Source organism: Pseudonaja textilis, chromosome 6 (genome assembly GCF_049901715.1).
Source record: "Pseudonaja textilis isolate UNSWEBS1 chromosome 6, rPseTex1.2, whole genome shotgun sequence".
Classification (NCBI taxonomy): domain Eukaryota; kingdom Metazoa; phylum Chordata; class Lepidosauria; order Squamata; family Elapidae; genus Pseudonaja; species Pseudonaja textilis.
The window spans coordinates 11,928,488-11,952,061 of NC_141995.1; the positions used below are offsets into that span (position 1 = coordinate 11,928,488).

Sequence of the window (23,574 nt, forward strand, 5' to 3'; positions counted from 1 at the left end):
GTTGCAGGAAATCTGCCAGGGTTTTACCGTAAACCTAAAATAAGTTCAAGACTACGGTATCTAAAAGAAAATAGCAAGGAATAAGTAAATCCAAGTGATAGCAGAAAATCCTTAAAAAGGTAAAAGGTTTCCCTCACACATGCGTGCTAGTTGTTTCCAGCTCTAGGGGGTTGTGCTCATCTCTGTTACAAAGCCAAAGAGCCAGCGCTATCCAAAGATATCTTTCTGTTCATGTAGCCAGCATGACTAAATGCCAAAGGCGCATGGAACACTGTTACCTTCCCATCGAGGTGGTCCCTATTTTTCTACTTGCATTTTTACATGCTTTCGAACTGCTAGGTTGGCAGAAGCTGGGAAAAGTAACAAGAGCTCACTCCATTACAGGGCGCTGGGGATTCGAACCACTGAACTGCCAACCTTCCTGATCGACAAGCTCAGCGTCTTAGCCACTGAGAAAATCAGAAAATCCTTAAACCAGCCCAATTGTAGAAAAGGTCCTACACAATTTGCCTCATTGCCCTGCAAACTGCTGTGTGCCCCAAAATATTTAAATCTGGCTCTCAGTCACTAAAAGGTTGCACAATTTTCTAGAAATTAAGAAATAAAATGTGTAACCCACTCCATTGTAATGTAAACTTCAAAAGCAACCTGTGATTGGAGCAGAACTAGTACCCTGTACTGTAAAACAAATCTGAAAAAATCATTTTGATTTCACGGTGTTCTCAAAATAAGCACCATGCATTTTTTTCTCTCCCATTCTCTGACTTCTTCTCTCCTGTTTGGTAGATTTGCCAAAGACTGACAGATTATGGTGTCCATTTTCATCGTGTGCTGCCAGAGAAGAAATCTCAGACTGGAATTCTGCTAGGAATTTGCTCCAAAGGAGTTCTTATTTTTGAAGTTCACAACGGCACCCGAATGCCTGTCCTTCGTTTCCCGTGGAGAGAAACAAAGAAAATTTCCTTCAGTGTATGTTGGTCATTTTGTGTGTGTGTGTGTGTGTGTGTGTGTGTGTGTGTGTGTGTGTGTGTGTAGAATGGCAGACTGGATCATGAAAGGCCTTTCCTCTCTTTCTCCCCACTCCAGCTGGGTTACCTACGGTATTAAAACAATGGCGTGCCAAAAATAACAAAGAACCAGGATGATACAAGATGCTCCATAGTGTGCAGTAAATATGTTAGTAATAAAAACCAGATGATTCAAACCGTGATGAAGAAGCCCATTTTCAGGAGAAGAGAAATTTTTGCCAGGGCTGCTAGCTATTTGGACAGAATATAGTTCCATCTAAAAAAAAATCTCATCAAGCAAAGTCAGTAATGGAGAAAGCACACCATGTGTTCCTTCTAAGAGTGTCCCATTCGGGAATGTAGATACCTCAATTTTCTAGTGTCAAAAATCATTGCTCAAATGTCATTGCTCATTGCAATGCAAATGTATGCTTTGTTGTTCTTAGTATACAGATAGGACAGCACTCCAGAGGGTTAAAGTCATTGCCCAGAGGATCATTGGTTGCCTTCTCCCCTCTTTGGAAGAGCTTTATAGCTCCCGCTTGCCTTAAGAAAGTTCAAAACATTCTCAAAGATCCATCTCATCCTGGGAACCTTTTTTTGAACTAATACCATCTGGCAGACGGTACAGAATAATAAAAACAAGGACAAATAGGCTAAAAAACAGCTTCTATCCCAGGGCAGTCGCTCTTTTGAATTCTGCTGTATAGAGCAATATTAATGCAATATCAGGGGTTTTCAGTTCAATTGTATAGAATGTGAAGGACGTGTGTTTTGGTTTTTATTTTTATAGTCATAATATACACTGATGGCGTTTAATTTCGTCGTATGAGGTGCAATGACAATAAAGTAAACGAAACTATGTAAATTTCTGCATAAAGTGCAGTAGTGTACTTTAAGAACTTCTGTTTTTCTTGAATATATAAAACACAATTAAACTAATATCAAACATACTTTAAAGAGCAGGGACATGATCCCTGGAAACATAGTTTAGTATATATTTTTAACAAGTCAGGTGGGCAAAGGTTTAAATAGAATAGTTCTTACATTTTCCCTAATTTACAGTTTCAGGTAACTAATATAAAAACAGTTCTTTAAGATTGCCTGGAATTGTACTTCTAATGCATCTGTAGGTTGACTAAGAAATTTCATGTAGGTTTCACTTAGGTAACATTATATAAAATGATTTGTACAGGTAGTCCTTGGCTTATGACCACAATTGGTACCAGAATTTCTGGTGTGAAGGAAGTCAGTTGTTAAGTGAACCACACCCAATGTTATAACTATTTTGCTACAGTTGTTAAATGAATCCCTGCAGTTGTTAAGTAAAACACATGGTCATAAATGAACCCAACTTCCTCCATTGACTTTGCTAGCTGGAAACTGGCTGGGAAGATTAGAAATGGCCATCACATGAGCCCAGCATGTTTCAACCATCGTAAATATATGCTGGTTCTAAAGCGCTCAAATTTTGATCACATGACCATGGGGATCCTGCAATGGCCCTAAACATGAGGACCAGTCATAAATCATGCTTTAGCAAATGTCATTGCAGCCGCTAAATACCTGGTTATAAATGGAGGACTACCTAGATGGATAAAGCCATACAAATAGCATCTACTATTCCTAAGCCTGCTCTGTACAGAACTGTGGTAATTGCAAATGTTTGTACCTTGTTCTGAATGGTAAAGATGATTGTCTGTTGCCTAGCAGCATCCTTGACTATGCTGACATGAGTGGGTGATGGATTGAGTGTTGGGCTTCTTTGTAGTGTGGTCTCTTCCGTAGGGAGGCGGCCACATTAGATTAGCTCAAATCTGGAAGTAGATGCGTTTCTGTACGTCAAACAGCCTTGTTTTAGCCCAGCACAACTACCAGGGGTGGGTTTCTACCGGTTCTGTCCACCTCTGTAGAACCGGTAGCTCTGAAGGGCAGCAGACATAGAACCGGTTTTATGTCTGCTGGTGTTTTTGCCCAACCGCCCACCAGGGCTCTTACCTGACCTTTATTTCCTGCTTTTTCAACTTCAGCTGCTGTGCAAGGCACAGCTGCAGTTTAAAAAGCAGGAAAAAAGGGCTTTTTCAAAGGCTGCTTCTCTGCACGCGGCGTGCTGATGACGATTTACAGGCGCGCGCCAGCAGCGTTCAGGGAAGCACATCGTAAATCACCGAACCTCAAAAATCACCGAACTGGTAGTTAACACTGTCGGATCCCATCCCTGATGACTACTTAAACGTTTTCAAAACATCCAAATTACGTATTTTTGCACATTGAGCAAAAACATTTAATTCCCCAGGCATGAGTGCACACAAGAATTTCATACCTCGGGTTTTTCTGCAATCAGTATTTTCAATACATGCTCAAGCTTGATTGCCTTGTCTCTGCAAAGCAATTTCTTCCATTTGAACAATGTATCTTCCTCAGACTGGAAACCAGGTCCTTTTCCCCATGATATTCTATATTTGTCATATTGCAGAAAAGAAAGATAACGCTGCAGAACACATCTGATGGTATAAAGCACACCTTCCAGACAGATACAACCAAAACCTGCCAGTACTTGTTACAGCTCTGCTCTGCTCAGCACAAATTCCAGCTCCAGATGAAAACCAGGCAAAGCAACCAGGATGCTCAGGAAATTGGTAAGAAACAGCAGCTGTGTATCTATTATGACTGCAGTTTTCCTGGACCTAATTACACAGAATTAATCTAGGGCAGGGGTGTCAAACTCAAGGCCCGCAGGGCGGATCTTGCCTGAGAGTGCTTAGATCTGACACATGGAGGCTGGTCTGGAAATAGCAAAGGACCAGCCTGGGGTGCCTCTGCTAGTGAAAATAAGGGGTGCCCCCCCGTGCCCCATTTTGGTCAGCAGAGTGCTACAAGAGGCACCTGTCTCATCTACCATCTGTCCAGAGGTGATATTCAGCAGGTTCTGACCAGTTCTGGAGAACCGGTAACGGAAATTTTGAGTAGTTTGGAGAACCGGCAAATAACACTTCTGACAGGCCCTGCCCCCATCTATTCTCTGCCTCCCTAGTCCCAGTGATCAGCTGGGTCTTTTGTTGCCCTGCACAGGAGAATGGAGCTGGAAAGCAGATTAGTGAGGTGGGGAGGAAATGGGGATTTTACAGTATCCTTCCCCTGCCACGCCCACCAAGCCACACCCACATAACCAGTAGTAAAAAAAATTGAATCCCACCACTGAATCTGTCCAATCTCCCACCCACCCCCAGCCAGGCCTACAGAGGACAACTACAGTGCTGATCCGGCCCTCGAATAAATCCAGTTTGACACCTCTGACCTACCTAAGGGATTCTGATTGGAGAGAGCAGGTACCAAAGGGGGCAGGAAGTGCTAGGCCTCACAAGGCTCTGCCCTCTGTTCCATTTAACAACCCATATGATTGCTTAACAACTACAATGGGAGCAGCAGGAATTGAAGTCATTGAATGACGCAATCCCTTGGGCACCTCACTTAAAAATTGTCACATCTTGAGACAGTAATGGACAGGCTCCATTAGGGCTGTATGTCAAGGACTATATCGTCTCGAGCTGTGCATTTTTATTGGAAGAAAGAAATTCAGGTAGTCCTCGGCTTATTGGCCACAGTAGAGGCCAAAATCTCTGTTGCTAAGCAAGACAGTTGTTCAGGGAGTTTTAACCTGTTTTACAACTTTTCTTGCCACTGTTAAGTGAATCTGGCTTCCCCGTTGACTTGGCTTGTCAGAAGGTGATCATATGACCATTATAAATATAAATCAGTTATCAAGCATGTGAATTTTGATCATGCAACCACAGGGTTCCTGCAGCAGTCATAAGTGTGAAAAATGCTCATAAGTCATGTTTGTTAGTGCCATTTTCGTCTTGAACAGTCATTAAATCATTAAATCAATTATTGTAAATCAAGGGCTGCCTGTAGAGAACAGTATTTTCTGTCGAATTATATATCTAGTAGCATTTTGTCTTTTATCAGTGGTAGATGAGACAACATCAAATAGTTTGAGAAAATTATTTCAGCAAGACAAAATAAGATTTTATAGGTTTGTGATTCCCCAACTATGATTTAAAAATCATTTTTTCATTCCAAAATAAATATTTAAATACCGATCATTATTTTACTTTGTTCATTCCTATTAGAATTTTATTGAAATAAATATATGACCTAAAATAGGTCTGAATTTTGTTTGTGTAATCATTTACCCCAAATAAGAATTCCCCAAATCCCCTCACTTTTTCACATGTTCAAAGGGTGAAGCAAAGAGATTTAAATGAGATGAAAAGAGGTTAAATAAAATTGAGTGCTATTTCCCTTTCACCTTCAGATTAACCACATGCTGAACTAGTGATTTGTTTCCAAACACGTATTCTGTTTTTTTTTTCCTTCTTCACTGAACAATACAAAATGACATCTATGGACTCTCCAGGTGGTCTAACCATTAACCAGACTAGACCTGCTGAACTTGAGAACAGCCATTGTAAAACAAACCTTGCCAGAGTCAAACTGCCTACAGTCAAACTGTTGCTACATCTAATCCAATAGTGTCAATCAACTGTCAGCAGCTTTGCAGAGCCTCGGGCTAGGATCTTTTCCCACTGTGCTATCAGGACATGCCAGGGAGTGCATGTGACACTTGAAACATACAAACATCTCCTCAGCTCTCAGTTGAGTTGTAATTCCTCTCTGTAAGACTTATTCTTAAAATATGCACGACATATTTCTGGGAAGTAGACACTTGCGAAACCAAAATTGCTTGACACAGCAATGTCTGGCAAGGTTGTAAAAAGATTAGGGGAGATGAAATCCACCATTTCTGAATAGTATCTATTGGGAAAGTAACCCTAGTCCCTGAAGACTAGGTAATGACTGACTTCCGGTGGCATCTTCTTCACTGATGGACTGGAGACTGTGATTGTCCACAGCTTTGATATGTGCTCTCCTGTCGGAGGACCCTGATCATCTGCATTTGGGGCCAGAACTACCCTGTAGGGATGGTGAAGAAGGGGGAGACCGCCAGCTGGGTTGAGGGGAGCCGCATCTCTCCTACCTGGCTAGGCATTTTACTCCCCTCTGAAGACGGCTGTAGCGATGGTCAAACATGGCCACCCTGAAGAAGAAGAGCTGACCGGGACAAAGCTTGTGCAGGAGCGGTGAAAAGGGGGACAGCATGAAATTAGACTAACCAGGCACAACATTTAAACACAAGGTACCCTGGAATTAAAATCCTAAGACATTTTTAAGAGGGATAATAAAAGCGGAGACCAGAGAAAGTGAAGAAAAAAAAATTGACAGCTGAAAGTGGCTTTGAACTTTGAAAGGGGGAAGCCAGAAGAAGATATCTGTTTAAATTGAATAAATATATGTTTTTGACACTAAATAGACATAATTAAAGGTGAACTTGAATGTGTCAAAACAAAAAATAAATGTAGCAGCAATTGATATTTGGATTTATTGGACCTTTGAATTTTAAAAGGCCTAAATAGAGAAGGGGGGGAGCAGAATTTGGTTATAAGAGAGAGTGCCATCTAGAGGTAAAAGAAAGTTTTTGAAATGCCTGGCTCTTTTAAAAGTTGAATTTGATACAAATAAGTGAAACTTTGTTACAACAAAATAAGAGACCCTGGAAAGTGGAAATACTGAACATTAAAACAAAAGAAAGAAGCAGGAAGAAATTACCTTGGGATTGTTTGGTGATTTTGGCATAAACTTAAACTTATGGATATTGGACTATTTAATGAATTTGGAAAAAACCTAAAGAGGAATTAATAAAAGCTGATCATTGGAAATAAATTCTAAAGACGTTTGGTCCTGCCTTACAATTTTAGAAATGGAGATTTTAGAGTATGAAGAACAACAAGAAGTGCCAGAAGAGGAGGAGCTGATTAAAGAAGAGGCCATCTTAAATGAATAATTGGAGCAATGAATATTAAAGTGAAGGGTGGAAAGAACGGGAATTAAAACTTGGAGATTTGAAGAGGCAATTAAAAAGGGGAATGTTCTGAAAACCAAACAAAGTAAAAGGAAACAGCAGAAAAGGGAATCCCAGAAGGAAGTTTTAAAGAGGGAGGGGGATAAAAACTCGAGTAAGAAATGGAGGGAAAAATGAAGGAAAAAAGAAGTAATAAAAAGAACCAGGAAATAAAGAAATATGGAAATCAAACAAAAATCTAAAGAAATTGTTTATTCAAAAGACATAGAGATAACGGTTAAATAAGGATTAAGAAAGGGGATTCTGCAAGGTGATGAGGTGTAGTATAAATGTATTTGAAGTAATAAATTATCTAGAAAGTAGGAAAATATAGATTTTTAAAATGGAAAGATTGGAACTGATACTTTTTTGTTATTAGAATGCTTGTTTTTTATTAAACTATATATAGAGATAAATGGAATAAATGTGAAAAAAGAGAAACTATGATGAGCTTATTAACTATGTTTAATGAATTTAAGTATATAGTTGAAATGAATTATGAGGATTGCTGTAATGAAATTAATATCAGTTTTTATGATTAATTGAATAGATTATTTTTTCTTTTTGAAATTATAAATGATGTGATGTAACTGAAGGGGAAAGTGGCATGTAGAATCTGACGTAAATGGTATATGTATTAAGTAATTGTTAGGAGATTATTGTCATTAATTCTTAAGATGATAATTAAAAAACTAAAAGATTATTGGGATTTAAAGAGGAACTAATTAAATGATATAGAAAATATAGGGGTGGCACATTCCAATTGGTAATTGTGGGGGGGCGTATTTTGAAATGTTTGAATTGAGATGGAATTTTTGAAATGATGAAATAAGAATACGCGATGAAATTGCAAACCTGACAGATAAAAGTATAAAGTACAATGAATATGAAGATATGAGAATTATTTAAAGTTAAAAGAAATAGATTAAGAAATGAATTGAAAATATATAAAATAAGTTTGAGGAAAGTATTTGAAAAAATTAATAGAAAATATGTAATGATAAGATATAAAATTAAATGTGAAAGATGAATATGTAATTAAGGTCATGTTTGTATGGAAATGTGAGATGAGGTGTTATTGAAATGTGGAAAAATATAATAAAACTTTTTTACAAAAAAAAAATGACTAGGTAATGACCTGCTGGATCAAGCCCACTTTTTTTCTGAACCTAGAACCAAACGAACATGTGACATTTTGTACCTGAAAAATGTCAGTATTCAATGAATGATTGATATAGATAACCCCACTAACTGTTGGCACATATTGGTAGAGTACATATACATGCTAAAAATAGAATAGAATAGAATAGAATAGAATAGAATAGAATAGAATAGAATAGAATAGAATAGTTTATTCTTTATTGGTCAAGTGTGATTGGACACCCCAGAAATTTGTCTTCAGTGCATAAACTCTCAGTGTACATGAAAGATATAAGTGATAAATCATGATCATAGTCATCATAAACACTTCCATCATGAATCATAAGATGCAACACTTTAGTGACAGTCATAGGATACTAAATAAGCAATTAAAATCATACTAGAAAACTAAATAAAACAATATAAATCATCAAGATACAAGCAACAAGGTTATAGTCATAAGTAGAAAAGGAGATAGGTAATAGGAAGGTTGAGAAGAATAATAGTAATACATTCTTAGTAAATAGTTTGACAGTATTGTGGGAATTAGTTGTTTAGCAGAGTGGTGGTATGGGGGTGGAATTTTCCTTGTGTCTAGTTGTTCTGGTGTGCAGTACCCTTTAATGTTGTTTTGAGGGTAGAAGTTGAAACAATTTATGTCCAGGATGTGAGGGGTCTCACATCCTGGACATAAATTGTCCAGAATAATATCATAAGTAATATATATAAGTATTATAAGTAATATCAAGATAGTATAAGTAAAAGGAGTCCCTGCAGATTTTACTCACCTGGAGCTCACCTGATGCTTGGGTTTCGAACCTGGGTTGCCAGCTTTCCAGCCGACAAGTTCATCATCCTAACCCCTGGGCCAATGCAATACTGCTAAGACAGTACAAAAAAAAAATTTCCAGACATAATTTGTAATGGCTGATTAACTAACAAAGAAAGAGTAGCTCGGATAAAAAGTTTAGCTTTGCATGTGCCTCCCTCTTTCCTACAAAAAACACACAGCCCAGGGAACAAGATAATATAGCAATATCACATAGACCAGTGGTGTCATAAAGTGAAGGCCGAATTCAGCCCGTGGGATTCTTAGATCTGGCCCATGGGGCTGGCCTGGAAACAGCAACGGACAAGTCCAAGGTGCCTCTGCAAGCGAAAACGGAGCTCACGTCCCATGTTCTGCTGTGACGGCCTGCTGCTTGTGGCCCCTCTGGGCTCCTTTTCATTGGCAGAGGATTGCAGGAGGATGTCCAGGCTGAAATGGGGCAAAGGTGGGGGGCACATGCAGCCCCCCAGCCATGTTTTTGCTGGCAGAGGGCTATCAAAACAAACTAAAAACAAAAGAAGAAATGTTTCCCCTTTTGCATTTGAGCATGCAAGATGGGGCAGGAAAGGAGAAAGGGAAAGATGAAAGAAAAAGAAAAGGAAAGAGCAAGAGAACAAGGAAGGAAAAATAAGGAAAGAGGGGTAGGAAGAAGAAAAGAGAAGGAAGAGAGAGGGAGGGAGGGAGGGAGGGTAGAAAGGAGATTATAATGAGAGTGAGGGAGGGTCTGAGGAAAGTCCTGCCCCTTGCAACTTGATCCTATGTATCTGCTCTGAAATTTTAGTTTTAGCCAAGTGCTGCTTACCGTAAAATGTGCTGTGCCATAAACTGTATTAATGTGTTTTTCAACCCAGGCCGTTGTTCAGAACCAATTTAAGGCAGGGGTTGCAGGAGTTAGATTGCTGAAAATATATCAGGTGAAAACTTTTGATTAACAGTTGTTGCTTTAGCAGCATTGGCAAGCCACTTTGTGATGCTTCCCATCATAATTTCTGGAACCTAAAAAATGACAGCCTTTCACTTTATAAACTGTTGAAGGATTTAAGAACTTCAGCAAGTTCATCCTTGCCAACAATACATTAAAGGTTTTCCCACACATTTTTAAGTAGGATACTAAAATGTATGGTATTTTCATGCAACTTACTCCTTTTATATAAAATAATATTCCACAATGCTTTCAGTGGTGCAGGGGTCTCCAACCTTGGCAACTTTAAGACTTATGGACTTCAATTCCCAGAGTTCCTCAGCGGCAAAGTCCACAAGTCTTAAAGTTGCCAAGGTTGGAGACCCCTGCTCTAATATCCTGCATTCACAGGAAAAGTTCGGAGAACACTCAGAGATGTATCTGCCTTCAAAGTAGCATGGCACTAATATATGGTGTATATTACTAGCAGAGTTCTTCATTTTAGTGTGCTGTGGGCAGGCATTGAAGCTGTGTGAAGGGCTGGCTTTTGGTCGCTATCTAGATCTCTTCTGATTTGTCTGTTTAAATGACCGATACTTCATTTGTTTTATGTATGGCATGCATAAACCAATTCCATCTCCTTGCAGAAAGAGCTTCCCTGCGGAGTCTCAGCCTCCATCCAGATTCCGTGAAAGGATTTAACATGGGACGTGCCATCAGTACCAACAGCCTGGCCAGCAGTACGTTGAACAGGCTTGCCGTGCGGCCGTCAACAGTACAAGCAGAGATTCTCAAAAGACTCTCCTACTCGGAATTGTCCCTTTTCCAGCCTGCCCAAGGCTATTCCCAAGACAAAAACGAGAAGACGTCGTGGGAGGAAAGGCCCAAAATTATGAGCAAGTCTTTCCATGACTTGACCCAGAGTCAGGTGTTGGTCAGCCCCCTTCGGAAAAATTTTGTCACCGCTGGGAGTGCCTCATCCCGGAAAATGGAGGAATTGATGGAGAAGATCTTTCAAACAGCGCCAAAATCTGATCCTGAATCAGTAGTTGGAGGAGCAAAACTCAACAAGTAAGAATGTTTCTTAGGGATGGATTTTAACCTGGCTGCCTTCACAGTAGTTGTTGAAAAAGTCTATATTCTTCAGAGGATGCAAAGATGGTTGCTCCTAGGTGTAGTATGCATAGTTCTGAGCCACGTGGTAGGATTTCAAGCATTATTTTTTACTTTGGTGTAGTTTTAGACTCCTGTACTTAATATAAATTAGTGTTTGCATTATAATTTAAGAGTTTGATTAAATGTTAAGCTATAACAGCAATAGCACTTAGACTTACATACCAATGTATAGTGCTTTACAGCCCTCTCTAAGCGGTTTATAGAGTCAGCCTATTGCCCCCAACAATCTGGGTCCTCGTTTTACCGACCTCGGAAGGATGGAAGGCTGAGCCAATGTGGAGTTAATATGATGCATTCTTTTACAAATATATTTTAACTCTATCCTAAATTTCATTTGTCTATTATCTCCACCGGTCTTCAACTGCAATAAATCGAATCGAAATGAATTGATTTCAAGGGGATATCTGAGGAAATAAATGATATGTGAGAAAAATTTCCTTGCAAAATACTGGCAGTCCTCAACTTATGACCAAAATTTCTGGTGCTAAGTGTGACAATTAATTGAATTTTGCCCCATGTTAACATCCTTTCTTGCCACAGTGGTTAAATCAATCATTGTAGTTGTTTAGTTAGTAACTTGTTAAGTGAACCTGGCTTCCCCATTGACTCTGCTGGTCAGAAGGCACTCACATGACCCTGGGACACTGCAACTGTTATAAAAATGAATCCGCTGCCAAGCACCTGAATTTTGATCACTTAACCATCAGGTTGCTGCAACCGTCGTAAGTGTGAAAAGAGTCATAAGTCATTTTTTTCAGTGTAACTTTCAATGGTCACTAAATGAACTGCTGTAAGTCAAGGACTGCCTGTACTTGCAATGGAACCCTGGTAAACATTTCTGAGGAGCCTACCCTGGTGGAAGTGGTAGCGTTTAAATATATTGTGTGTTAACTAGAAATTAGTCATAGATCCTTTTTTTAGGAAGGACAATTAACTGCAGATATTAAACACTCTTCTTTTATGGATATAAAAGCAGGAGTCTGTAAACTGTATTAAACAGCTGGCATTGTTAAGCCAAGGGCAAGGAAAGTTTCCTTTTTAGATCCATTTTTAAATAACAAGCAAGACGTTGAGCACTTCTGCAGAACTATAAAACCACCCATTTGTGGCTGAAATTTTCCTGATGTAGGAACAGGAGCCACTGTGGGGAAGCAAGAACTGCATTCATATATACATTGCAGGATCCATTTTCATTCCACCATACTAAAAAACTTCTTTTTGTGACTGCTTTTCATATTATTTTTTTCCATGTGCTTTGCTTCCATGCACATAAAACGAACTTACCCACATTTCACAGATCTCTGCCAGCATGTTCTTTGGTGTGAGGTATGCATTTTTTTTATGCCAGTTTTCTGTTTTTGTGTACCATATATTAGCTTGTATCTTTATTTTATTACATTTTCCTTTCTCCTCTTCTGCTTTCTATTTTCTCCACTGTTTTTCCCCCCACCCCTGTTTCTTCAACCATTTTTTTTAGTTCACACTCCCATGCAGGTTTAAATGCCAGCCTAAAAAGAAAGAAAAATGAATCTGATTCTTCATCCATGGCAGAAGATGCAGGCCAAGCCTTTGTAATAGGTCAGCATTGTTTGCTTGAGTCCAATGGTACTGTGCAACTTAGAATCCTAAATGAGTTTCTAGGTGGCTATTAATAACTGACATATACTGTACATTGTGAATTTGTTCTGAGCTATTTGGGAGAATGCTAATGTTATTTAATGCTTTGTTTCTTCATTTATTTATTTTTTGAACCAAGAAAAAGAAACCGATGAGAATCCCTAAAGTATCACAGCTCTTTCTTACAAAAGAAAGGCAATCAAATCAAAGTGACAAATTTATTACGGTGGTAATTTTTGTGGTCTTATATTTTAGCCCCATTGTTTGTTCCCTTAGCTCCGTGATGGGGAACCTATGCCACACATGCCAGAAGTGGCATACAGAGCCATCTCTCCGGGCACACAAGCCATCGCCCATTGCCCTTCCAGGTTCTGGTGCGCCGGCCAGCTGGTCTTCACATGTGCAGAAGTCCTGGAAACTAGAAGAGCAGCCACCCAGTGCACATGTGCACGCTGGGAAGATGACATGCACCAGCCAGCTGACCTTAATGCACACATGTGTGCCAGAAACCAGAAGACCAGATGGCCAGCGCGCATGCGTGTGCCGGAAACCATAAGAGCAGCCAACTCTGCTCTTCCGGTTTCCAGCACATGCACACGGTCCCGTTTCAGCACTCAGTGGTGAAAAGGTTCACCAACACTGCCTTAGCTTCTCCTTGCTACAATAAATATGAAGGCTCCGGCCTGCTTATGGGGCTGTTGTAAAAGATAAAAAGATAATATAGATATAAAAATAGATATGTCTTTACTAAACACCCTTCCATATCACTGCTAATTACAGAGAACCTTGATGCACCTCAATACATCTTAAATAAGATTTCAGAATAAACATGGAGTAAAATCAAATCTAGAATATATGTACAAAATGTTTGTGGATAGGAGAAATTGATGGCTGCAGAAGGACAAAATTAAACATTTTAAAGGTTAAAAACTTGCTTGAAAATGGGTAGTTATTTCACCAGGTAGAAGAAACCATGGAGAAAGAAAGCTCTAGTTCTAGATCTTGGTGAAAGCATTCTAACTAAATATTAACATTATAACTCCAGCTATTAAGAGTAGCCTACATCAGCCTGCTGCTTTGCAGATATGCAAAAAAATCCCCATCATTCTTTATTATTAATATCAAATGCCATAATTTCTTAAGGTAATGGGACTTCTACACATCAAGAGTGCTCTTCGATATGACAACATGCAGAAAAGTGTCATGGGTTTCTGCAGCGAAGCAAAGGGTTCAAATTGTAAATTGCACCATAATACAAACTGCTTGATGTTGTTTTGTACTGAAGTTGTAACCTTGCACCCAAGTACTGTAGATAAGGATCAGAGCTGATATAATGAGGTTATGAAACATTCTGCCATTTTCTTGCTCTGGACATCTCTGAGAAATGAGTTGTCCTAAGAGTGAAAAAACAAAATTGTCCCTCTTTTGACATGCCCCAATCCTAAAATGGGAAACTGTACAAAAACATAAAATAGAGTGTTCAAATTTTTAAGGTTCCATGTACTGCAGTCAAGCTTGGTTCATTTATTACTTGCATGCTTTGTCTTGGGTAAGAATGACTCAATTTATTGTATTATTCATATTTAATATATTTTTGTTTAATATTTTATATAGAAAAGAGATATTTAATTTCTACAAATCTATTCTGAAAATGTCAGTGTAGAGTTGAAGTTTATCGTTAATTCCTTTTGAATTTTGGGAAGAGTCAGATTTAATTATATAATGAAATGAAGCTTGATTTTTATGGCACTACACTCTTAAGAAATAAAATTTGTCTCATATTTCAGCATTTTTTTTTAATGTGCTGTTCCTTTGGTCTGCAGATGGTCTCCAAACAGAAAAGAATATACCGGTAGTATCTTTACCAGAAAGGGAGATCAACTTGATCAATTTGAAAAAAGATGAAAAATATGGCTTAGGTAAATAGATGTTACTTTATGAATTACCTATAAATGCAGAAATCAAAAGAGCAAGCGGATCACACAGTGTATTGAAAGGAGGTTTTCACTGTCAGAACTGTCCCTGAGATTTGAGTCATTAATACAAACTTATTGCTGTGATGACACAAAAGATATTTTTTTTCCTTTCAAAAGAAGTTGATGTTTATGTACAGTATGTATGTCATCTTCCCACTCTGACTCTCAGGATGATGTGCACAAGGAAACTGAGACAAAATCATCTTGATAAATAAAAAACGCAGTAACAATATCATAAGAATTATAGTATACTAGTTCAAAATTAGTACAAATTAAAAAGCACTTAAGAAGTGGGCCTGCATTCTAGCAATCAATGAAGCAATCTCAAAGTAGGTTGGAATAGTTGCATTTTGCCCAAATAGTTGCATTTTGCCCAAATAGTTGCATTTTGTTTTTGTTTGTTTGTTTAGTCAGCTGTATTTCTCATCACAATCATAAATAGATCCTTGGTAGCTCAGACAATAGCATAATCCCAAATGATAAAAAAAAATACTCTACATACAGAGCCAAAAAATTAGGTCAGTGCACAAACACTGTCCAGAAAATGTCCATCTTCCGGTATTTCCAGAAGGCCAATAATGTTGGAGTTAATCAACCCCCCACGAGAGAGCATTCTAGAGGTGCGTCCCCAATATGGAAAAATGGTGCCCCCAGTCTTCATTTCCTTCCCCAACCTCCAAAATTGGAGGGCCAACAACTGCTTCGATCACACAATCAGAGCAGTAGGGCTGAGTCCAATGGAAAGGTACAGTTGTATATTTTGTAAAGTTAAGGCTTCCAAGTCGTCTTCAAGAAGGATGATGCAGTAGTCCAGTCATCAAATTATGATTTTTGTTCTTTTTATTGAGAAATTTGAAAAATATGTTATTCCAATTTTGCCTAATCAGGGCTTCTTCCTACTGTTGTGAAATTAGAAATTATAATTTCTATCATTTCTGGCATGGGGATTCTGCTAAAGGAAATTGAGAGTTATGTTCTAAAAGTCATCTGGATTAGAGGTGGCTGTTCATATCATGTTTTGAACAGTAAAGCAGTGATGATTGGCTTGTACCCAACACTAGAGATCTCTAATATATTTTGCAATTAGAATTTCTATTTGGCCTTTTATGATCAAAAACTTCAATAAGCATGTCTAATAACTGGTATAAGCAATATTTGAACACTCCAGTCCAGTACCATAGAATGGTGATGTCTCAGATAATTTCCTCTGTTCTTCCAATCATTATCCAAACAAGTCCTAAATTATTCTTAGATACCACCTGACAGTGATTATTATTATATTTGGTGGTGGTTTCCACAGTTCTATGATGTACAAAGAGCTAATATGTAACAAACCCAGTAATCCGGAGCCAATAAAATTAGAATCCAGATGTTTCAGTCTAGACATTCCCTCATGTGGTATCTTCCAAATGTGTTTTGAATGCATCTTTCTAAAATTCTTGGCCGAAGTGTGGACTATGTAGTCTCTGGGTAACAGAAGAGCTCTGCACTGGGGAAGACAAGTATAGAGATCAACACTGCCCACTCATGCAGGAATTCCCTGCTAAGACAATTCAACTGTGATCCATTGTAGTCTTAAGATATTTGAGGGCACTGTTTTACCCAGAAAAAAATATCCTGGCAAATCACCAGTAATAAATCAGTAAGCAATTGGTTTGTACAATATTGCTATGAGTAACCAAAAAGTTATTTTTAACAGGGTTTGAGATAACTGGTGGGGAGAAAACTGGAAAATTTGATCTTGGAATTTTTATCCATTCAGTCACTCCTGGAGGACCAGCTGATTTGCAAGGATCATTAAAACCAGGTAATGTCCCATGAAATATAGGAATTGACTAACCCTTTGGTTCTTCTTTTAAAATCAAGACAGAAGGATGAAAGCTGCATAGTTTTAATATTTTAATATATTTTAATTATTTTTCTATTTGTTTTATAACCTTTTACCCAGAATTGCCTTATAGGGGAGATGTGTGCGATAAAAATTTCAGAGCGGTGGGGAGAGACAGAGAGAGAGAGATAGCAGAGAAATAGATAAAATAAAATTAACTGAATGTTTCATATTAAAACTTCCAGTCATCTCTGGTAATATTTTTAGCACATAACTTTAAACAATTGGTTATTTGTTTGAAATATATATTGAAAGATGCAGATAATGATAGTGATAAAGATACAGAGACATGATAGAAATAGAGATTGATACAGAGATCAAGATTGAGGTATATTAATAAATACTAGTGTTATTATAGCTCTAAATCACTTTACCAGTTACTTGATTCATGGTGATATGGTTAGAAAAAGAAAGAGAGAATATTTGTAAGATAAAAAGAAATGAGAATTGAACTATTTAAGTCCATAGTCATGTCTTTGTCAAAGTTTTCCATTACATTCTTAGAGTCTGTAACTTTTACTTTGACCTCATAAAAATCTTCATTCTGGCCTACTGGATATTTGGGGCTATAAAGATTGAAGGTGATTTTTTTTCTAATAATTTATTTGTACATCTTCAAATATTGAAGTTATTTAAACTGCCAGCGGACTCTTTTTTCATTTGTAAGAATGCTCATTTGGACTTCCACACTAAAGAGAATAGAGTTTATTGTTAATAGGGTAAAATGAGGTTGTACAATGAGCCAGAACACCCAGTTATATGGAGAACGTTGGCTGCTGCCTGAGGCAATCTGCACTCTGATTGGTTGCTGTGGGTGTGGAGAGGCAGTTTACGTTTTTCCCCGTCTTTTTTCTTCTGTGTCCCCTGTGTGCCCTGAAGATTTACCTCATGATCTAGTGATGTGCCTGACTACCATGTTTGTTGTATATATAGATGTAAATTATTTTTATTTATATCAAACTACAAGTTCATGTCAGCATCTCTGACTCCATTTGGATCCCTGCTGGGCAATTCCCGACACACCAATATGTTAAAATGAACTCCAGCTTGCAGAGTTGGTGAATCTCTTCTGGAAACACTGAACACTAGTAATCTGCAAGATAGATTCTATACTGCTCATTCTTTCAAGCTCTACCATTCTTTGTCAAATTCTGTGATAAAAAGTGACAATGTCTTTAGAAGGACACAAAGTCTATAGAGATTCTAAGTCATCCAGGACATGGTTGTCCCAAAGGTGCTTTTTTCAAGAGGCAATTGGATGGACTTTCTTGTTTTTTCTTTGAGGACATTTCGCTTCTCATCCAAGAAGCTTCTTCTTCTGGGTCATTGAAATGTCTTCAAAGAAAAAATAAAGTCCAATGGCCTCCTGAAAAAAGCACTTTTGGGACAACCATGACCTGGACGACTGAGAATCTTTACAGACTTTTAGCTATACAATTTGGGATGAAAATACTTTGAATGGTCTGGGAGTAGGAATGGATTTCCAGAGAAAAAACTTGCAGACTACAGGAACCAGGAGCACCACTCAGGTGACCCTGATGACACAAATAAACTTCCAAGTGCTTCAACGACCCTCTAAAAGGATGCAAATGACCAGTTGTCGGTAAGGAATATAAATCCTTCCATTTCCCATTATCCTGTCAGAGCTGAAGAAGCTTCTTAGATGAGAAGCAAAACATCTTCAAAGAAAAAAACAAGAAAGTCCAGTTGCCTGTAGAAGGACACATTCTACTAGTCTCATAAAGAGGCATCATTCTGATATACCAAATACTGGTCCTGGTAACTGTACTTTTGGAACTCTTATTCTATATAAGATTGGAGAATTTCAGCTTCTTATATGGGAAATTAATCATGTATATATTATTTTTTCTGTTACTAATATGTGTAATACATTTCATAGTGAGTTTACCATGTTTTGCTGCTCCAGTTTAATAACATTCATGCTTGGAAGAATGTTTCCTTGCACAATGCAATGAATGGTAAACTTTGGAAATATCAGTAGAGGATATAGTATGTTTTAGAAACTTCTATTCTGGGTTGTTAATTTCTGATTTAATCCATCTATGTAGGAGATCGTCTAATTTCAGTAAACAACATGAGTTTGGAAGGGGTCAGCCATCCTGCAGCTTTAGAAATTATTGAGCATGCTCCAGAAAATGTGACCCTTGTCGTTTCTCAACCTAAGGATGGGTCAGTTAAAGGTATTTCCCGAAATAAAACTTTTTTTCCAGGTTAACAATTCATATATAGTAACCTGCCATTCTTTCTGTTCTGTTCAGTATTTTGCTTTTTCCAGATGCTTTTCTGTACAAGCGTGCTTAAATAAGCCACTATTTGCACTGTGCAGAGCTTTGGCTTAGAAAAAATAGTGCAGGAACATAGCACCTACCTGGTCAGGTCATCCTTGAGTTACCCAGTGGTAAGATGGGCAGCCAATAATTTTGATAATAAAATAAAATAAATAACTATAATGTAGTCTGCTCATTATGATGTAAGTCATAATGGTCATAAATCATGACTGACCTGATTTTTATGACTTTTTGGCGGTGGTAGAAATAGCAATAGCACTTAGACTTATATATCGCTTCAGAGTGCTTTTAGAGCCCTCTCTAAGCGTTTTACAGAATCAGCATATTGCCCTCAACAATCTGGGTCCTCATTTTACCCACCTCGGAAGGATGGAAGGCTGAGTCAACCTTGAGCCTGGTAAGATTCGATCTGCCAGATTTCAGGCAGCCAGCAGTCAGCAGAAGTAGCCTGCAGTACTGCACTCTAACCACTGTGCCACCAAGGCTCATTAAATGAATACAACTGTTGTGAGAATACCAGTCATCAGTGAGAATGCTGCCACTGTTAAGTGAACCCAGTGTTCACTATGGCACAATTTTGCCAAACACTGGAAGTAAGTGCCAATTTTTGACAAATCTGTCATAAGCTGTAATCATGTGATATTGAGCACCCAAAATGTCTGATCATCAGTTCCCTTTTTCAGATAAGTCAGTCACTAAACGACCAGTTGTAAGGTGAGAACTTCCTGTAACTCCAAAAGCAGCTATCTCTTGATAAGCTTGTGTAGCTGTCCTCCACAGCTATTAACGATTGCTGGAAAAGACAGGCTTGCTTTAATGAATTTCAAGCAAGCGCAATATTTATACCCCCATCTGTCCTGAAGTCCCTTTTTCTGTTCAAAAGCACTGTACAGCCTTTGTTACCATGTCTATAGGTAGCCCCTTAGCTATAGGTTCTATAGTACAAATCTGGACAATTAACAACTGACATAATCAACTGATAAAATCAGTTCCAAATGAAAATTAGAGGGGGGGGAAGAACAAGGTCATTCTGAAAGGACAGTTGGGATGAAGAACTTCTTTCAAGGTGATGGAATCATTCTGTTATTGTTTTTTTTCTTTGTATATCCCAATACTTGAACTCATCTCTATGCTCAGATGACGAGGGTAGGGATGTGGGATTGCCAAGGCAGATTGTAATAATTTGAAACATACAATAACATTCAAAATAGAAGAAGAATGGAATTAATAAAAGTGGAAAAACAAACACCTAGAACTACAGCAACTAAAATCTTCATATCAAGACAAAATAGACAAGATGGATCAAATTATTTTCATAGCCAGCTGAAATGCCATTAAGAAAAAAGTCCCATGTGCTTTCTAAGCATGAAAGATCTCTATCGACTTGGAGTAAAATTAATACTGAAATTCTCTGGTTTTCCAAATTTCTGGTAGTTCTAATTTATATTTGTTTTCAGACTTATAAATTCTCTTATTGACCCTTCCTTTTAGAAGGAAGATTTTGGACTCAAAAACTAAAGCATGGGTGGAATTTATTTGGCTGATTCAGAGATATGTGCAAATATATACATTTCTATTTCATATAGTCCCTTACCCTCATGCAAGATATAATTATCCTGGATTAATTATTACAGTGAATCAACAAATAATGGCTAGCAGGACCAGAGGAAAAAAACTTAAGCCAAACCAAGTCATGATTTAGGATCTTCTATTACTAATAACCATAGTTCCATAGTTAGACTAAAACTGAGAGCTTTGGTTAACAATTTCAGGAAATAATAAATCCTACCTGTGTTTCCCCGAAAATAAGACCCTGTCTTATATTTTTTTTGCCACCACAAAAGGCACCAGGTCTTATTTTGGTGAGATGTCATCTACTGACTAACCTCACATGTGCCCCCCTGCCCGGCCTCCTTTTCGCTGTCAGAGGCCTTCATGAACTTCTTCTTTTGCAACCAGCAAAAGTGGATAACAGAGCTCTGGATTGATCCGGAGCTTTGTTATCGGCTACAGAGCCCTTCAAGAAAGCCTTGCCAGTCTTGCTGGCTGCAGAAGAAATGGGCCGGCAAGGCAGGTGTTGGGGTGTGCGAGGCCTGACTACAAGTGTCCAAAGGTAAGTAGTAGGGCAGCTCCATCCCCACTCTAGCTTAATTTTTACCCGTGCACTCTGGAGCAGGCGGGATCTTAATTAGGGTTTACTTTGTGGGTAGGGCTTATATTGGGCACACATGTAAAAATCAAGCTAGGACTTACTTTCAGGATAGGTCATATTTTCAGGGAAACAGGATAGAACAACAAGATGTGCAAGAGAGGAAAACCAATATATTGGCTGAGGAATTCTGGGAGGCAATGCCCACCCATCTTAAAAGTTGCTGTAGTTAAGAAATACTGATCTTTGTCACATATGTGTCTTTACAGGTGATAATAACTTTATTATTGGTGTTTCCATTTATCCTTAGGAACATCCAGTCTCCTAAGAAAGGGATATTTTAAAAAATCTTCCTTGATGGCAGACCATGAGGCTGAGTCCTCTTCAGAGGAGCAGAACTGGCCAGTGAGTCACTGGAGACCCAACTCCGGAAGCTTATCCGGTATTTGCTCGAGCAAATGGGGTGGGAGTCTCAGCTCCCAAGACTCCAGGACTGAGAGTGCTAGCCTGTCCCAGAGCCAAACCAACCACAGCTTTGGCCACCATGTCAATGACCAGCAGGAATTGCAACGTTGCAGTAATCCACTCCTGGGCCCTCCCAAATGCAGTGAGAGGAATGGATCTTCTTCAGAGGCCAACCTGAACAAAAGCAAGCTGACTGGCATGGCAGAGACCCCTGACTATTCTGACCGAGGAGATTCTGACATGGATGAAGCCACTTACTCCAGCAGCCAGGAGCAAACTGCATTGAAAAAGGTAACGTTCATTTCAGTTGTACGGCTTTCCCTCTAACCCAGGGGTCTTCAAACTTGACAGCTTAAGACTTGTGGACTTCAACTCCCAGAATTCCTCTTCCAGTCACGTTAGCTCAGGAATTCTGGGAGTTGAAGTCCACAGGTCTTAAACTTGCCAAGTTTGAAGACCCTTGCTCTAGTCAAAAAGACCCAATGTTTATTAGAGCAGATTTGTTATGGTGAAAGGAAATAGTGTGCAGGGTGTTATGTACCAGTGTACTGTTGGCTAATTGCTCATGCTCTTAAGTTAACATTTGTGGTCAAGGTTTTCTCAAGGTAAAATACATGGTTCATATTATCACCAGAGAGAGGGGTAGGGAAGGATAGAGAGAGAGAGGAGGAAAGAAAGAAAGGAAAGAAAGAGAGAGAGAGAGAGAGAGAGAGAAAGAGAAAGAAAGAAAGAAAGAAAGAAAGAAAGAAAGAAAGAAAGAAAGAAAGAAAGAAAGAAAGAAAGAAAGAAAGAAAAAAGAAAGAAAAAAGAAAGAAAGAAAGAAAGAAAATGAAGGAGAGAGGTTTACTCATTTACACCAACCTAGTTAATATTTAGACAGAAAACATTTTGGTAGTCACAATGTTTTTATGAGTTATTGTTAGGGTTATCAGATCTCTACCATAAAACCTCTAGAGATAGTCTGGTTTTTTTGCAGATCTGATAGCCCAATTTATTGTGATGAATTTGGCTCCTAAAGATTTATTTATGCGACTTTTTGTTCTTTGATCCTTGACTTGCTGCAGCTCTCTGAGTTGTCTGTAGTGATTTCTGTGTTCACAAATTGGTGGCTTTTCGCTTGTACTGAAAGCTATAAATAGCCAATTCACTGCCAGCAGCAAACTCGCATAAGAAGGTTGCTGGTATGAGAAGTCATCCAGCTCAATCCTCAAGAGAATTGGAGAGAAGCAAAGGGGGAAAGAATAAAGGACATTAAAAGGGGGGGCGGATTATCTTTATTGCCTGGCAACCACCATCTCACAAATGGGTCCGACTCAAAAGGATTTTTTTTCTGGATGGGTTGACACACCACACTTCAGATACAAATTATATTAAAAATTATAGTGGATTGTTTTACCATAATTTCTTAGCTGAGCTACAGTGAAACGTTTAGTAAGGCTTTTGAGTGGACAGGAGTTGTGCATCTCTGCCCTAAACCATAGTGACAGGGTTCATAAAGCAAAGCCAGTCCCACCATTTTTGTCTTAGCACGATATGTAGCCACAAGCCACAATCTAGCAAATTCTAGGCTACCAATTTTAGAGTAACCACCTTGACTTGCAAAACTCCAGGAGACAAGTGATATAGAAAAATTGCCTCTGTGTAACCCTCTCAAAATGTCCAGACTTTTCCAGGAGTGTAATTTAAACTAATCAATTTTCCTGAATAATTCATGTAAATTATTTTCTAGTCAGATCACAGGTGATTGCAACAATCTGAAATTCTTCACAACATGCATGGTGACGACATCATGATACAAATCCTACTTCTACATACTTTTCTCTCTGATGTGAGTATGTAAGTAGCGGTATTTGCATCATGTCATCACATACATCTTGTCACTTGTCCTTGTTCCTTCTCCCAGATCTAAGTCAGCTGATTAACTTTCTGGCCACATGATGTTATGTTGAACATCTGTCCATGTGTGGTGGAATTGAGTCCAGATTCTCAGGAAGAGAGGGTGTATTCCAGAGGAGCAAGAGACAGTTCAGATACTTTGTGTGAAAAAAAGAGGGTAAAGATGGCTTCTCTCCAATAGTTCCCACAGCATAAGCTTTATGGGGGTGTTAGCATGTTTTAGTTTGGCAGGATTCTGCTTGTGGATGAGGAGTAATAT

At 38.5% G+C, this 23,574-nt stretch overlaps 1 protein-coding gene across 11 annotated transcripts in view; it reads left to right on the top strand.

Moving 5' to 3' along the window:
• The window catches only part of PTPN13 (protein tyrosine phosphatase non-receptor type 13), a 169,013-nt gene that overhangs the window by 104,978 nt on the left and 40,461 nt on the right, over positions 1-23,574 (top strand). For all 11 annotated transcript variants that reach the window (XM_087935863.1, XM_087935865.1, XM_087935864.1 and 8 more), the window contains exons 16-23: positions 787-969; positions 3,484-3,646; positions 10,487-10,910; positions 12,493-12,593; positions 14,456-14,551; positions 16,308-16,415; positions 18,566-18,697; positions 21,265-21,710. In XM_087935863.1, the coding sequence (XP_087791989.1) occupies positions 787-969; positions 3,484-3,646; positions 10,487-10,910; positions 12,493-12,593; positions 14,456-14,551; positions 16,308-16,415; positions 18,566-18,697; positions 21,265-21,710 (1,653 nt within the window). The remainder of the gene's footprint in view (positions 1-786; positions 970-3,483; positions 3,647-10,486; positions 10,911-12,492; positions 12,594-14,455; positions 14,552-16,307; positions 16,416-18,565; positions 18,698-21,264; positions 21,711-23,574) is intronic.